Source organism: Rattus norvegicus, chromosome 7 (genome assembly GCF_021556685.1).
Source record: "Rattus norvegicus strain SHRSP/BbbUtx chromosome 7, alternate assembly SHRSP_T2T, whole genome shotgun sequence".
Classification (NCBI taxonomy): Eukaryota; Metazoa; Chordata; class Mammalia; order Rodentia; family Muridae; genus Rattus; species Rattus norvegicus.
This window is the reverse complement of record NC_141540.1, coordinates 62264053-62279940: the sequence shown is the minus strand read 5'-3', so window position 1 is coordinate 62279940 and position 15888 is coordinate 62264053. Positions and strand designations below refer to the sequence as shown.

The 15888-nt window shown below is 44.4% G+C and overlaps 1 protein-coding gene across 49 annotated transcripts in view; it reads left to right on the top strand.

The window, feature by feature from the left end:
* The window catches only part of Rab3ip (RAB3A interacting protein), a 43871-nt gene that overhangs the window by 3778 nt on the left and 24205 nt on the right, over positions 1 to 15888 (top strand). For 7 of the 49 annotated variants that reach the window (XR_015623864.1, XR_015623863.1, XM_087556120.1 and 4 more), the window contains exons 2-3: positions 10505 to 10784; positions 12269 to 12527. Coding sequence is in view for 32 of the 49 variants with exons in the window: in XM_087556120.1 (XP_087412246.1) it covers positions 10534 to 10784; positions 12269 to 12527 (510 nt within the window). In the remaining 17 variants the exon portion in view is untranslated. Of the gene's footprint in view, positions 1 to 6807; positions 7070 to 8030; positions 8751 to 9684; positions 9908 to 10504; positions 10785 to 12268; positions 12528 to 15888 lie in introns of those variants that run through there. The other 42 variants (XR_015623866.1, XM_087556130.1, XM_087556122.1 and 39 more) reach the window with 30 other exon arrangements.

The window sequence follows — 15888 nt, the reverse complement described above, 5'->3', positions numbered from 1 at the left end:
TTAGGAGCATGGGTCAATAGCTACAGCCACAGACCAAGACGACTTAGGGGAAGAGAGAGGTTAGCAGAATGGCAGAAGTTTCTGAGACATTTGTTGTTCATAGCTAACAAAGATCAGTGTTTTGAGTTTCTATACTAACTGGGAAAATGGGAATCTTCTGGGCCTAACCTATTTCACCGATGTTATCACAAATGGTAGATTTAGTTCACTTTTAATGGCTGAGTAAGACACAGGAAATACTAGCTTTAGTAAAACCAGACTACTGTTTAGTTTACGTGTCGTGCCTTACGCAGGCCTGTAAGGACTGTTGTGGAGAAGGCTCGGTCAGTAAAACGCTTGCCTGAGTTCATCTCCAGAACCGTGTAAAGTGTGCATTCATTCGTCACTTTTATGTTGCTGTGATGACATAACCAAAGCAGTCTATAGTTGAGTTTATTTTGGATTATAGTTAGGAATCCATATTGGTAGGGACAGTATGACAGCCAGAGCAGGAAGCTGAGGTATCCCATTTTTACAACAGGCAGGAAGCAGAGAGTGTGTACAGGACATAGGGCGAGGATGTGCTCCTGATGCTAACGCCCAGTTAAGCACGATGTCCCCCAAACACCTGAGACCCGAGGGTTCAAACATGAGATCCTGTGGGGGACAGTACTCATTCTAACCAACGCACGTTTGCTCTGGTGGCTGCACGTGGGAGCCCTGTGTTGGAAAGGCTGACATAGGCAGATCTTTGAAACCTGCCCAGCTACCTGGCCTAGCATAATTGGTGAGCTCCAGGCTAGAGAGGGAGACAGAGAGAGAGAGAGACAGACAGACACACACACACAGACAAACCCTTCCTCAAAGCAGGGTGAATGTTGCCTGAGTAGCAACACCAGAACTATTGTCCTCTGGTCCCCACATGCACAGGGACTGGGACACACACACACACACACACACACACACACACGCTATGGCAACTCTAAAGGCAAAAAATGTCAACAAAGTAGTAAATTCAGGAGGACAGGACGATAGCACCCAAGAAGAGGGAAAGGAGAGAAATGACACAAAACAGCGGTGACCAGCTCTGATGTCAATGGCCGCTCGCTCGCGTTAGAGAAAAGTTCTGTTCAGATGTTCAGATTTTTCTCTGTGGATATCCATCACCTCTTAGGGTTGGTGTGGTGAGAGACCTTAGAAATCCTTTGTCCTGGCTTTGTCTACTGCTCCTGTCTCTCAGTCCGTTTCTACATTAACTATGCCTTTAATGTAGTGGAGTCAGTTAGAACGAGACACACCAACTATCTTATTTGTTGACTGTTTGACCTTGACTCATGAATGTCTCTGTTCCTGTAAAATAAGGATTGGAATCATTTTCAAGGGATGCCGTGTCACTCAGCCAGATTGTGAATATATGCAGGTAAAAATAAATTCCCAGTGTAGATGTTCCCAGGATATGACCTTGACATTGATCTAACCTTTAGAATGTATGTAGCCCTCTGTGGTGGCCATCTCACCAGTTGCCTCCAGTTAAAGCCGTTATTACCGTGAAGTCCTTCTTCCTAATGAACGTGATATAGGTTGACTACACTTTACAGGATGCAGGTCTTCAGGATAAACGCCAAGCAACGTCTTCATGTTAAGTGAACCGTTTAATGGGTCTGTCCCTTAGCTGCTACAGTCCCTGGTTTCTGTCCCTTTCTCCTTTCTGTCAGATCCTTACTCCATGAGCATCCTGTCTCATTTCCCTGCTGTCTTAGTCAGGGTTTCTGTTTCTGCACAAACATCATGACCAAGAAGCAAGCTGGGGAGGAAAGGGTTTATTCAGCTTACACTTCATGTTGCTGGTCATCACCAAAGGAAGTCAGGACTGGAACTCAAGCAGGTCAGGAAACAGGAGCTGATGCAGAGGCCATGGAGGGATGTTTCTTACTGGCTTGCTTCCCCTGACTTGCTCAGCTTGCTCTCTTATAGAACCTAGGACCACCAGCCCAGGGATGGCACCACCCACAATGGGCTGGGTCAGCCCCCTTGATCACTAGTTGAGAAAATGCCTCACAGCTGGATCTCATGGAGGCATTTCCTCAAGGGAGGCTCCTTTCTCTGTGATAACTCTAGCTGTGTCAACTTGACACAAAATGTCACTATTAAGCCTCAACCCTTACTTTCTTTCTTTTTTTTTTTTCTTTTTTTCGGGGCTGGGGACCGAACCCAGAACCTTGCGCTTCCTAGGCAAGCACTCTACCACTGAGCCAAATCCCCAACCCCAACCCTTACTTTCTTATTCATCCCCAAGATCTAAATAGCTTTAAAAGTCCACAGTCTTTACAAATTCTTACATAGTAAAATTTCAATCCCTTTAAAATATCCAATCTCTTTTAAAATTCAAAGTCTTTTTTCAATTCAAAGTCTCTTAACTGTGGGCTCCACAAAATACTTTCTTCCTTCAAGAGGTAACAATATCAGGGCACAATCATAATCAAAATCAAACTCTAACCATACAATGTCTGGGATCCACCCACGATCTTCTGGGCTTGGGTCACTTCTCCAGCTCTGCCCTTTGTAGCACACACCTTGTCTTCTAGGCTCCAGCTGCCTGTACTCCGCTGCTACTGCTGATCTTGGTGGTCATCTCACGGTACTGGCATCTCCAAAACACTGCTGTCTTCTGCTGCAACTAGGCTTCACTAATAGCCTCTCACAGGCTCTCTTCGTGGTGCCAAGCCTCAACCCCTTTTCATGACCCCTTCAGTCCTGGGCCATCAACTGCAACTGAGGCTGCACCTTCACCCAGTGGCCTTCTATGACCTCTCAGTGCCAAACCTCAGCTGTTCTTCATGACCCCTTCATGCCTTCAAAACCAGTATCACCTGGGTGACTCTTAAAATTACCAAGTCCAGCCACAGCACGAGGTACAACGTTGGCTATCTCTGGAACACAGTCTCTTTGTGCTCTCAGAAAACACTTCCCAGAAGGTTTCACCTCAATGGAATGTTGATCTTTTCTTTTTTTTTTTTTTTCGGAGCTGGGGACCGAACCCAGGGCCTTGCGCTTGCTAGGCAAGTGCTCTACCACTGAGCTAAATCCCCAACCCCTTGATCTTTTCTTAATCACCACCAATTTCTTAGCTCCAGCTGACAGCATCAATCGTCAATCGTCCCATGATGCAAAGGTTTCCCTTTAGCAGTTCTGGTCTTGTTAATCACAGCTGATTCTTCAGCCCCAGCTAACCAAAACCACAGAGTCTTCACAATCAAAATAGCAACAGCACTGATAAGAGTCTTTAATCTTCCCTCTGAAATTTCACAAGCCAGGCCCCCATGTTCTGACTGTTCTCAGTATTGCCTTTCAAGCTCTTACAGAATATCCCACAGAGCTCTTAACATCCTGGTGGCTCTTCTTTTTTTTTTTTTTTTTTTAAAGGTTTATTTATTTTATATATATGAGTACACTGTAGCTGTCCTCAGACACACCAGAAGAGGGCATCGGATCCCATTACAGATGGTTGTGAGCCACCATGTGGTTGCTGGGAATTGAACTCAGGACCTGAGCCATCTCTCCAGCCCTTCCAGCCCTTAATTTTTTTTTAAATTGTTATTTTAACTGTGTACGGTGTGAGTGTATGACAGCGTCAGTGCACCCATGTAGAGGGTCAGAGGTCAACTTACATAAGCTCCAGGCTATATACCTAAAGGATTATAAGTATTATTTTCGTCTTCCTTCTTTCAATTCATTATTTACCAACCATGCAGAGATGCTGTAAGGGTTAGGAGGACAGGCTATATATACCCGCACAGACAGCTTTTGGTTTTTGGGTGGTTTTGTTTTGTTTTTTTGAGACAGGGTCTCACTAGGCAGCCCTGACTAAGCTAGAATTTCTATGTAGACCTGTCTGGCCTCCACATCAAGAGCTCCACTACCTCTGTCTCTAGAGCTGGAGTTAAAGGAATGTGATACCACACCTGGCAAGATATTTTTTTAAATTCTTAGATGACTTTCTAAGTTAGCATGACTTTTTTTAAAAAATGGCTTCTGACATTAAATTAATTTGCTACTTCAAGACGGTATCATAAATTGAAGTGTTACAAATTCTACCTATTAGTCCACTTCCTTAAATACCTCCATCCAACCACTTCCCGTATATACACAAATATGGCCACCAACTTCAGCCTCAGGCACATCCTGAGGCCAAGGTCTAAGAATGGAGCAGTGGGCTGATTCAACAGATGACTTGTGGCTGTCAGAGGCAATGATTACCTGCAGGCACAGGTAATGAAGGAAAAGGGGAAAACTCTCTCTCTAAGGAGGGTAAACTATAACTTACATCATAAGTGCTAAGTAGGAATCCACAAGACTAACAAGACAGGTGTACTGGCTGGTTCTGCATGTCAACTTGGCACAAGCTGGAGTTATCGCAGAGAAAGCCTCAGTTGAGGAAATGCCTCCATGAGATCCAGCTGTAAGGCATTTTCTCAATCAGTAATCAAGGGGGGAGGGCCCAGCCCATGGTGGCTGGTGCCATCCCTGGGTTGGTGGTCTTGGGTTCTATAAGAAAGCAAGCTGAGCGAGCCAGGGAAAGCAAGCCAGTAAGTAACATCCCTCCATGGCCTCTGCATCAGCTCCTGCTTCCTGACCTGATTGAGTTCCAGTCCTGACTTCCTTTAGTGATGAACAGCAATGTGAAAGTGTTCCTTGACAACTTGCTTCTTGGTCATGATGTTTGTGCAGGAATAAAAACCCCTGATTAAGACAAATTGATACCAGGAGTGGGGTATCAAGTTTTGGGGAGGACTGTGGAAGGACTTTGGAACTTTAAGCTAGAAGAGCTATCGGGGGCTGGAGAGATGGCTCAGTGGTTAAGAGCACTGACTGCCCTTCCAGGATATAATAAAGACAAGTCATTAAAAAAAAAATAGAAAAAAAAGAGAGAAAATTACAAAGCTGAGATCTGTAGCTTTTCTTTTCAGTGACTCATGTTTCTTCTCTGATACTATATAACTTTTGATATTTCTGAAGTGTAGTTCTTGTAACAAATTTTATAATTAGAGAATCAAATTAATGTTCAGGTATATCAAATTGATTTGGGAATGTAGTTCCTTTTCTACTCATTTATCAAGGGAAGTCAGATTGGGAATACACTGTCAATGGGAAAATATGATTTTAATGTAACAGAAGCAGAGTCATTGCCCCTCCTCTGTGTCTTACATGATTAGCTCTTGGATTCATTTCTCATGGGTGTTTGAGTCCATACCTTGGACACCCTTGCCTCCTGCCAAGAACTTTGTCTTCCTATGGTTTTTCTTAGTGGGGTGGGGAAGGCTTTCACTATTGTATCTGAATGCCTTTGGTTTCTTTGTCTCTCCTGATCTTTCTTCACGTCCCCGTGTGTGTGTGTGTGTGTGTGTGTGTGTGTGTGTGTGTGTGTGTGTGTGTAGAAGCTAAAAGTTGATCTCGAATGTGGCTCAGGACCACCCACCTTGCCCTTTGAAACAGTCTCTCATTAGTCTGGAGTTGTCCTGCTGACTGCCTGGGGTGGGGGTTAGGGAGAGCCCCAGGGGGGAAGCCCTGGGAGTTCAGCACACAGCCCCCATCTGTGTGGGATTACAAGTACAACAGTACATCCCACTTTTCCCATGGATTCTGGGACCGAGCTCTTTACTGACTGGGCCCTTTTCAGCCCTGCCCTCTGTGTCTTCTGTGGCATTGAGGACACAGTGAAGACACACTGAGATCAATTCATAATTTTTTTTTTCTTTTCTTTTTTTTCGGAGCTGGGGACCGAACCCAGGGCCTTGCACTTGCTAGGCAAGCGCTCTACCACTGAGCTAAATCCCCAACCCCTCAATTCATTATTTTTAAAACTAGTAAATAAAAGGAAAAATCAATTCATCCTTACATTCTGGTATGTAATACACCTGGCTTAGGTCATGAGGAAAATATTTAAAAACCCACCTTAGTAAATATAAATTCACTGGGTTTAGACAAGGATCACAGTAGCTACTAAGATCACTACAGAGACAAGGTTGTCAGGACCTTCAGTCAGTGAGCGGCAGTAGTGGTTCTGAAACTCAGTAGCAGGTCTGGGCAAGAGGGAAGACCTGGAGTTCTTAATTGAAGGACGTGTTAAGATTTAACTTTTTTTGATTTTGTATTTTTATTAAACCTTTGTCATATCTAAAAACATCTTGGTCACAAATGACATTAAGACTTCCTTGCTCGATTTTATATGTATGATAGTTTTAGAATGAAAACATCAATATCACTGCTGATCTGATCACTGGAGATAGCTGGTGGTATTTTCACTGCCTTTGTCCTTAGAAAACACCGTTAGGATTTACTTGGTTTTAAGATCACATGAAGTACATTTTCTTTATTAAACTACCATCTTTATGTTAGGCATTTTTACTTTCGGACATTAAAAAAATTAATATTCATATGGTTTCCTGTAACTAATTTTTTTAAACCTTATTTCTAATTATGTTTCTTAAACGCTTTAACCTCCCTTGTAGCTCACCACCCACTAGAGGTAGTAGAAAAGAAAGGATACGGGGGAAGTAGACCTGTTTAGAAAGGCTCTTGGGAGCAGCTCCGTCTGTGTTGTCTGGAAACCGGCAGTTCCGTTCACAGTTCACAGGTCAGGCAGCTCCATTCTCTCACAGACACTCACGGATGCACCAGCAGTCTAGTTCCCTACAGTCGGGATGGCAAATGGGAATCAGCAGCCAAGGCACTACCTAGCAGAGACAGCCAGGCCTCAGCCTCAGCTCAGAGTCAGCAGGAGGGACCAGGAGGGACGCCAGGGGAAGTTTTCAGCTGTTCCTTTCTCAGGGAAGCGAAGATCAATGAAGACTCGAGACCCATAGGTGGTGCACAGCTAGCTGCACCAGCAAGCCAAGCCCTGTCTCCATCACTCTGTGGAGTCCTGTTTATACCGTAACTCAAAACAGCACATGTCCTGCACACGTCTTACCTCAGCGCCTGCATCCAATCAGCCTGAGTCCACAGGAGAGGCAAGAAAGTGCAGCACAGCACCAGAAGAGTCTTGATGTGTCTTGATGGAGTCCTGACAAATGCAGCTCAACTACGCAGTGTAAGGTGGACCAGTACATGTGTGCTGTTAACAAAGACTCTTTCCTCACGTGTCCTTTCACGTGCTTGCTTTAGCAGAACATCCTCTCTCCTGTGTCTGCTTCAGCGAAACATTCCTTCACGAGTCTGCCTGAGCCTTTCACCTGTGTCCACTGTAAGGAAATGTTCCTTCACGTGTTTGCCCCAGCAAAACACCATCCAACCAATTTCCAAAGAACCCTCAAGTATCCATTCAGTTTCCAGTTAAGGTTCCAGTAGAAATACAGTGAGAGAGAAGTCTGGCCACGATGCCATCCGCTCTGCATGGCTTTCCCTCCCACTGGAGATAATACTTTGGGTTGTGTTTTTAGAGTAACCCTCCAGTTCTGAGTACACAGCGTATGTGTGTCCATTGTGCATACAGTTGAGTACAGTTCATGGACACATAGTCTGTGCTTTACTCCCCTGTCCTAGATTTAGCAGTAACTCATGCAGTGGTGAGCAAACCTGACAAGTCTCTGATCCCAGTTCCCCACAGCGCCGTGGAAGCTGCCTCCTGTCCTCCTCATGTGTGCTGTGGTAAACGTTTTTAAAAAGTAGCTTACTGGATACAGCCCGTCTTCCTGTTTTAAATTTGTCCAGCATACCCTCAAGGTCATTCACGGCAGTATGTGGGTGCTAAGCATCTTTTCCCGTACACGGGTAGCACATAGTTCTGAGGCTGTCCTCACCTTATAAAGTCAGACTTCTGCTCTTACAAACGATGCATTTATCTGTTTTTTGTTTTTCTGGTTTGCCTGTTTATCCGTGGACTGCAGCCCTAAGAGCATGCTGGGCCATACGCTGCACGAACCTGTTGTTATTGCCTCACTTTCTTCCAGAAGATCTATCTCATTTTGCATTCCTAGAAATTAAGGTGTTGTTACGTCTTGTAGTTTGGTGAGCCTGTAAGGTATATACACAAAGTTGAGTTAGACCTATGTGGGACAGAAGGAAGGATTGTAGTTAGGATAAAGTGTCAGATGAGTACAGGCTGCTGCCACTGCTCTTGGTTAACACCAGAACTAGGTTATAAGAACCTAGCTGAAGGAAGACACCATATACTGGATATGGGACAGAGAAAGCAGGCTGGCTCTGAGCTAGAAGCTTCTTCCCGCTGGCTGGTGGTGCTCATAGTGCCAGAAGGTGTAGTCTCCTGAGGGGAGAAAGTCAAAGGGCTGGACCAGCTGTAGAGCTGCAGGCTACAGTTCTGACCTACAAAGCGGGCACGCCCACTGGTGCACCATCGGCAGGAAGCGGGCGCGCCCACTGGTGCACCATCGGCAGGAAGGTTGTGGGATTAACCAGTCTCCTCATTGATGCGAGCACTGCTGTGTGGGTGAGAAAAATGATTGATACTGTAAACCACACCACAGACTGGGGGCATCGGGTCCTAGCGGAGATCATACTCCTGCATTTTGCTAAGTGGGACATGCAGCCAGCTGCCTCCTAAACGTGTGTTAATACCCAGAGGCCAGTGCAGCTCCCAGCTGGGCCAGAGCAAGAATAGCGCAGAGACTGGTAAGAGGCCAGAGCGCTCGGAGTAGGAGCCGGGGGTAGAGAGGGCGCTGCGAGATGCTCTTCTCTGGCTGTGGCCTGACTGTGGTGTGGCTGCAGCAGTGCTGGGCGCAGCAGCTGTGGCTACCTGCCTAAGACCTGCACGGGTGAATGAGGACCTGTGATAGGAGGGGCTGGTTGGGAAGAGGAGGTGCGGTGGGAGTGGGAGAGGCTGAGAGAAGGCAGTGGGGCAGATGAGCATGGTGGTCTGTACATACAGAAGGCTGTCAGAGGTTTAGAAAGTCAGTCAGTGTGAATAAGGCTCAGTTCTTTTAACTCTATCAGGAATTAGTGAACTATATTCAGAGACAAATGAAATGCATACTTTTAGTATAACCTCTCTGGCTGTATTTTGTGTGTGAATTATGTAAAAAATGAAAATGGTTCTTTTCAATAAAACACAAATTAGGAAGTATTATCTGAGTTTTCATTTGGCACAGTAAATATTTTGCATTGCATTAAACTTTGAGGTCTGAAATTGCCGTCTGCTGTTAATAAATGTGTTACTAGTTAATTTCTTTACTTTGAAGTTGGGAGTTTATAGATTTAGCTGGTAAAATTTTGGTTGTTCCTACATACCCATGTAGTAATCTATAATTTTGAGAGAGTATCAATATTGAGTCTACTGTCTTCTTTCTGGACTTTCCACACTATTTTTAGTCTCTTCTGGATATTCTTTTAAGGGTTTTTATTGGTGATAGGGGATAATTAAAGTTTTCAGTTTACAGGTGTGTAAATATTTTTGTATTTTTGGAAGAAGTGGTGTGCGCAGCTGGTGCTGGGCTTTTGCAGGTCTGGGAAGGATCATTCAGTCTCCAAGAGCTGCTGGAGGGAGGATGGGAAGGGGAGTTTGGACTTTTCCCTGTGTGTGTGTGTGTGGGGGGGGGGGGATCAAAGAATAGTTTACAAGAGTCTTAAGAGGACAACTTGAGGGAGACCTGCCTTTTTTGTTGTTGTTGTTGTTGTATAGACTTTGTAAAGTTATTGAACAATGCTGTACAAAGTATTTCCTGCTGATGTAGAAATCAAAGTGTCCTTGTTATTCTGGCTGTGGGTAATGTTCACAGGAGCACAGTGCTGTAAGGGCTTGTCTTCTTTAGTGCTCGCCACACCCAGGAGACGGAGTACTTAGGCCCGTCCCGTGGTTTGGGTTAGGGAAGTGAAGCATGTAACCTGGGACTGGATCTGCTCAACCCATAAAGTCCAACCTTGGAGCAGTCCGTGCACTCTGAGTGGAGCATGGTCGCATCTGGTGGTAATTGTGGTCAGTTGTTATCACCTAGATTTCGATACTGATTTTATGATTAGCTGGAAGACTATCCTTGGACTTAGCTGTGTACATGTCCTTGTGTCTGTGTACATACAGTGGCTTGAACATTCTCAAGTGGCTCACAAATGTTAGCACCCTGGTAATGAGGACTGCTTCATGGCAGCTCTGAAGTTCTTATGAAATCTGAAATGATTTCAAGATGAAAACCACTGGTTTGTCTGAAAGTCACAGTGGGGGCATAGACTAAGTTAGTTGGACCTAAACTCCCTTGTTCTAAATGCGTGTGTGTTTATCTTTACTGTCCTTTCTGCTTTTTCTGACCAAGGTTATAGAAGAAATAGATATAGAAGAAATTAAGAAAGCTTTCTTCTTCCCTCATGCCTGTGGATTGTATCAGCTGTGACAACATTTCTATATTTCCACATCTCTCCCAAATCACTTCTGCGTAGTACTTTTACCATGAGATCTCTTTGTAAATGTCAAGCGGTTGGACTCTTTTTATTGTTGTTTTTTGACTGTATTTTATCATAAGCTTATGCTCTGTGTGGATTTTGGTTTTGCCTAGGATTAACCACATTCTTTTGTGCTTAGCTTAGGCTGTCCTATGATGAAGTCTTGCTATGGCTAACGACCCCTTAGAAGGTTTCCATGAAGTGAACCTCGCTTCGCCTACCTCTCCAGACCTTCTTGGTGTGTGTGACCCGGGAACCCAAGAGCAGACTACCTCCCCGAGCGTCATCTACCGGCCACACCCTTCGACGTTGTGCTCTGCCACTATCCAGGCCAATGCCTTAAATCTTTCTGACCTTCCCACACAGCCTGTGTATTCATCCCCGAGGCATTTAAACTGTGCAGAAATATCTAACATCAGGTAGGAGATTATAGCACACGTACTTTGGGTTATTGTTATTTTTAAGAGTTGGCTGGCTTGTCTTAGAAAATATGAGTAATATGTTTGCCCATGTAGAGTGATGCATTTTAATCCTTAGACCAGGAATCGGCAAGTTTATGAATATGATCAGCCAAAAAAATGTTTTAGGTTTAATATGATGCAGGATAACTGATCACAAAAACCTGTATCTGGTTTTGGTGTGGCTCAGCCCTAGCAGACATCTTTAATCCCAGTACTTGGGAGGTACACTCCTTTAATCCCAAAGAATGAAGGTAAACTTAGTTTGTTGAAGGAAGCACATGTTTGATTGAAAGTGATGTCTAATTGAGTGGCCACAAAGTGACGAATCAGAGAAAGATTTGACAGAATAGGATATGTCCGACTCTCAAGAGAAGAGAGAGGAAAGGGAAGCTACTTAAGGGTCTGTGCAGAGAGAAAGGAGGCAATTTTACTGGGTCAGCTTATAGAGACAGGCTGAAGAGAGAACAGGCTGGACACAGGTGAAGACAGCATGAGCCAGAGAATGAGAAGGAGCCAGAAGGTTAGAACAGATCGTCGGAGTTAGTTTGAGGCTAAGCAGAGCAGTTCAGGAGTAGGTGAGAGAAGCCAGATTGGATCCATCAGCTCAGAGAGGAGTTTGAGCCAGGATAGCAGAGTTGACCAGCCAGCCAGAGTTCAGAAAGAATTAGACAGGGCAAGCTTATTCAGCAGCAAGTCTCAGAGGTGGAATTCTAGGCCTACGTTAGATTGTACAGAAACTAGAAGTTTCTGGGACTAGGCCTAGGTTAGCAGACTGAGGTGGTAGCCCTCAGAGATGACATTTACTACAGGCAAATGAATTATTTTTTTACATTAGCAGGCCACATAGTTGATTTCTTTTTTTAAAGATTTTATTTGCTCTTATGTTTTATATGTGGTTGTTTAGCTTGCATGTGTGTCTATGTACTGCATGTGTATGGTACCTGTGGAGGCCCAGGAACTGAGTGGGTGCTGTGTCCTCTGTGAGAATAGCAGGTGCTCTTAACCACTGAGCCACCGCTCCAGCCCTGGCCATACAGGTTTCGTTCCAACTCTTCAGTGTTATTTCTATGGTGTGAAAGCAGCCACAGACTGTGTAAATGTGTAAGTATGACTGTTCCAGTAGAACCTGTGGCCATAGAGACTTCATACAGTTTTTGCAGGTCATTCAGTGTCACTGAATTCTAGTCATCTGTTTCGGGCTTGTGGGTCTTAGGAACAGGCGGAGACTTGATTTAGACTTCAGGCTGCAGTCCTCGAGCCCCGAGGCTCCTTGAGAAGTAGTTTGTAGTAACACTTTCTGTGGTGTGCAGTATGACTGATAGCCACCAGCCACATGGCTGTTGAGCACTTGAAGTGTCAGGTTTGAGGACCTGCGGTTAGTGAGATGTAGATTGGCAAGTTCACTGTTTCGCTGCAAACCTCTGAGCTTTCTCTCCTTCCAGCATTCATGTTCCAGAGCCAGCATCATCGGTAGCCTCTGAGGTGGCAGCAGGGCTCACGAGGTTCACCTCAAGGAAGGACAGCTGCAACGCAGAGAGGGAGTTTCTGCAGGGCGCCACCGTCACAGAGGCTTCTGCTGGCAACGATGACATCTTTGGGTTGAGCACGGACAGCCTGTCCCGTTTACGGAGCCCATCTGTTCTGGAAGTTAGAGAGAAGGGCTACGAAAGGTTAAAAGAAGAACTTGCAAAAGCTCAGAGGGTAAGAAACTCATGTTGTCCTTCCATACAGTGTTAGAAGTGACTGCTTGGGGTGGCAGCATGAATGGCCTCAACAGCCTTGCCTTACCTAACTCAACCTCGGTGGGCAGGCAGCATCTGTGGCTTGTGAGATTGCTTTAGAGATTCAGAAGCTCTGCCTGGGAGTAGGAACTGGAGAACTGAGGTTCTGAAGCTATGGACCGACTACCGTGTGTCTTGCTTTATTTGTAATACTCTTTCACGGGTTAAATCCCACATGAGTTCCACATGGTTCACTTAGGTGATTGGCTTGTGAAGGCCTCCAGTCTAGGCCTTTTTACTTGGAGGAATTGTTGCAATAATGTTTGTTACTGTTTTTTCTTCTGCTAATTGTGAAAATTGCCTGTATTTTGTTTGGAGACTTTTCTTTCCTTGATAATATGGCCAGCTCTTACTGTCCCCCAGCCCCAATTGAGACGGAATCACAGAGCACACTCTATAGTGTTAGGAGACAGGGCACGCGTGTGCGTGCGTGCGTGCGTGCGTGCGTGCGTGCGTGCGTGCGTGCGTGCGTGCGTGTGTGTGTGTGTAGAGGCAGAAGGCAGCATGGGATGTTTTCCTCTGTCACTCTCTGTCTGCTCCTTTGAGGCAGGATCTCTGTTGGACCTGCTCTCTTGCTTAGGCTAGAAGGTCTCAAGCCCCGGCCGTCCTTTTGTGTCCTCTCCAGCTGCTGGGCTGTTAGAGGCGATGCTAGGATGCTGACTTGTTTCATGCGTGCTGGGATGAGCTCTGGTCCTCGTGATTGTGCAGCAGACATTCTTAACTGTTTAGCCCTCTTTCTAGCTTAGGAAAACTCATGGTGAACAATGTTACTTTATTAGCCTAAAAATAAAAGAAGAGTTCGAACAGTGAGTAGAAGAATGAGATGGTAAAGATTGAGAGCAGAATTCAGTGAAATTAACAAGAGAAATAGAAAATGAATAAAACAAAATATGGATTCTTTAAGCCAATAAAATTGACAAACCTCTGGCAAGACTGACAGGAAAAATAAGAGACAGATTATCAAAATTAAGAATAAAACAAGTATTGCTCCTGACCCCACAGACAGCAGAAGTAAAGTTTATGAATGATTCCATGTACATAATTTTGACAGTTGTGTCAAATACTAATTTGTATTTTAAAAATTGAGAAGATATGTCATGCACTCTTTCTTTGTTTATGACATTGTTCAGGCATGTGTCCCCCATCTATTATAAATGAACGTAAACATTCATTTATGTTTGTTCCTGCGTGCCTATCTCCTAGCTCCCTTGAGAATCTCTGAAATCTTTAGGTTGTAGTACTTGGAGCTGGGTTGAGGTAACTGAAATGATTATGTTATATGAGCATATACATACTGAATTTTATTAGGATGAGTATAATATAGCTTTAACTTTGTTTTTTGGGTTTTTTGTTTGTTTGTTTTTTTTTTGTTTTTTTGTTTTAGGAGCTGGGGACCGAACCCAGGGCCTTGCGCTTGCTAGGCAAGCGCTCTACCACTGAGCTAAATCCCCAACCCCATAATATAGCTTTAATGTCAATGTGTAGGACTCAAGTCTTGAGGAGAACTCGAATATTGCAAGTATTTTCTGAATTCTGATAACTTATGCATTAAAATTATGCCATTGACCTTTTGTATGTTGATGACTCTTAGCTGTCTTGTGTCCATCCTTTTAACCTATTAGTATTTTTCTGTTTAAAGTAAGTCTTGCTTTCTGTCCTTTTTGCTGATATGTGCTCTTTAACTGGTATCTTTAGACTGTATATACTTAACACAATATTCTTAAAATTTGGCTAAATCTATCACTGTCTTACTGTTTGTATTCTGTTGTTCTCGTTGACCTACTTTATTCCTCCTTTTGTATTAGTTCATTTTTTATAATTTCAGCCTTTCTTTCTTGTTCACTGGCTAGTTTTTGTTGAGTTTCTGAGTAATTGGTTTACGGCTGACAGTGAGCTCCTTCCGTGGCTACCTCTCCTGCAGTGGGGCACTGCCTGTGAACTCCAGCGGCCACTACCTGTGTACCGCAGCGGCGCATGCACAGCGTGGGGATCTTAGCTGCGTGTTTTCCCTTTCACTTCTGGCTCTGGGCAGTGAGTCTCGTAATCTTCCTTATGTATTCTAAATTTCACCTCACACTTTTACTTTACAGTAAACGCTTATTGTTGTAAAGAGATTTATACAGAGCTGTTGTCTCCAGTGTTTCTTTTTTGTTTAATGCGTATCTAGATTTCTCACGGGCATCTTTTTCTTTCTATTTAAAGGGCACCGTGAGTGTGTTCCCTGTCTATGTGTGCTGTGGGTACCTTTTATATGTGGAAAGGTCCCTGAAGCTGATGGATGTTCTCTCTCTCTCTGAGCATTGAAGGTCTTTGTGGTCTCCAGGCACACTGTTCTCACGGGAAGGCAGGGTCACCCCTGCCATCTGCTGCTCTGTGTATGTGGGAGAGTCTTCCGTAAGCTGCTGCTGTGGTTTCCTCCGTTAGTGTAGTCTCTTCAGGGCTGTGGGGTCTGTCTGCATGCATGGATATGCCCTGTGCTCCTGCGTCTGGGGGTGTCTGTCTTCATAATATGTTGGACATTTTAGCTTCAGTTTCAAAAATCTTTCCATTCCTTTCCTAAGTCTCCTCTTTTGAACTTCTGTTATGTGTTCATTAGGTTCTATTCTTTTTTTTAAATTTTTCCCTTTGTTTGGGTTTCGCTGTGGATAGTTCCTCATAGTTTCCAGAGCTGTTCTGTCTGTCTGCAATATCTAACCTGTTTTGGACTCTGTAGTTTTCATGTTCAGAGTTTAAAACTTTTAAATAATTGTTTGCTTTGTGACTGCACTTGGAGTTTCCTGAGCGCATGTTTTAAACTTCCTAATGCTTCATCTGGTCACGTGATGACCCAGGGCTCCCTTCTGCTTCCCACCTCTGGGTGTCACAGGCAGTGTTGACACGTGCGCACTGGCCTGCACACTGTCCTAGGTGTTCAGTTGTATCAGAGGCTGGTAAGTTGGGCCCTGTTAGCCTTCTTGATTAGAACCGGAAGCTGACCGTTTATGTTGCTTATCTACTGCTTATTTACGCACTCGACCTGGTCACTCTGCTCTGAATCTTCACTTCCTCACACACTTCAGTTATGTCAGCCTCACAAGGAAGAATGTCCCTTTGTTGATGATTGTATCTAAAGCATGTGACATATTCTTGCTGTATTGTGTTGATTAAATGGATTGTGTGTGTGGGCGTGCAGACATACTGTTGTGAGTAGGCACACGGATAATACACTGGATAGGTCATTGCTAGTTTCCTGTGAGCAAAACGGAGTTTTAGAAACCTAGAGTTTCATCTTATGTACACAG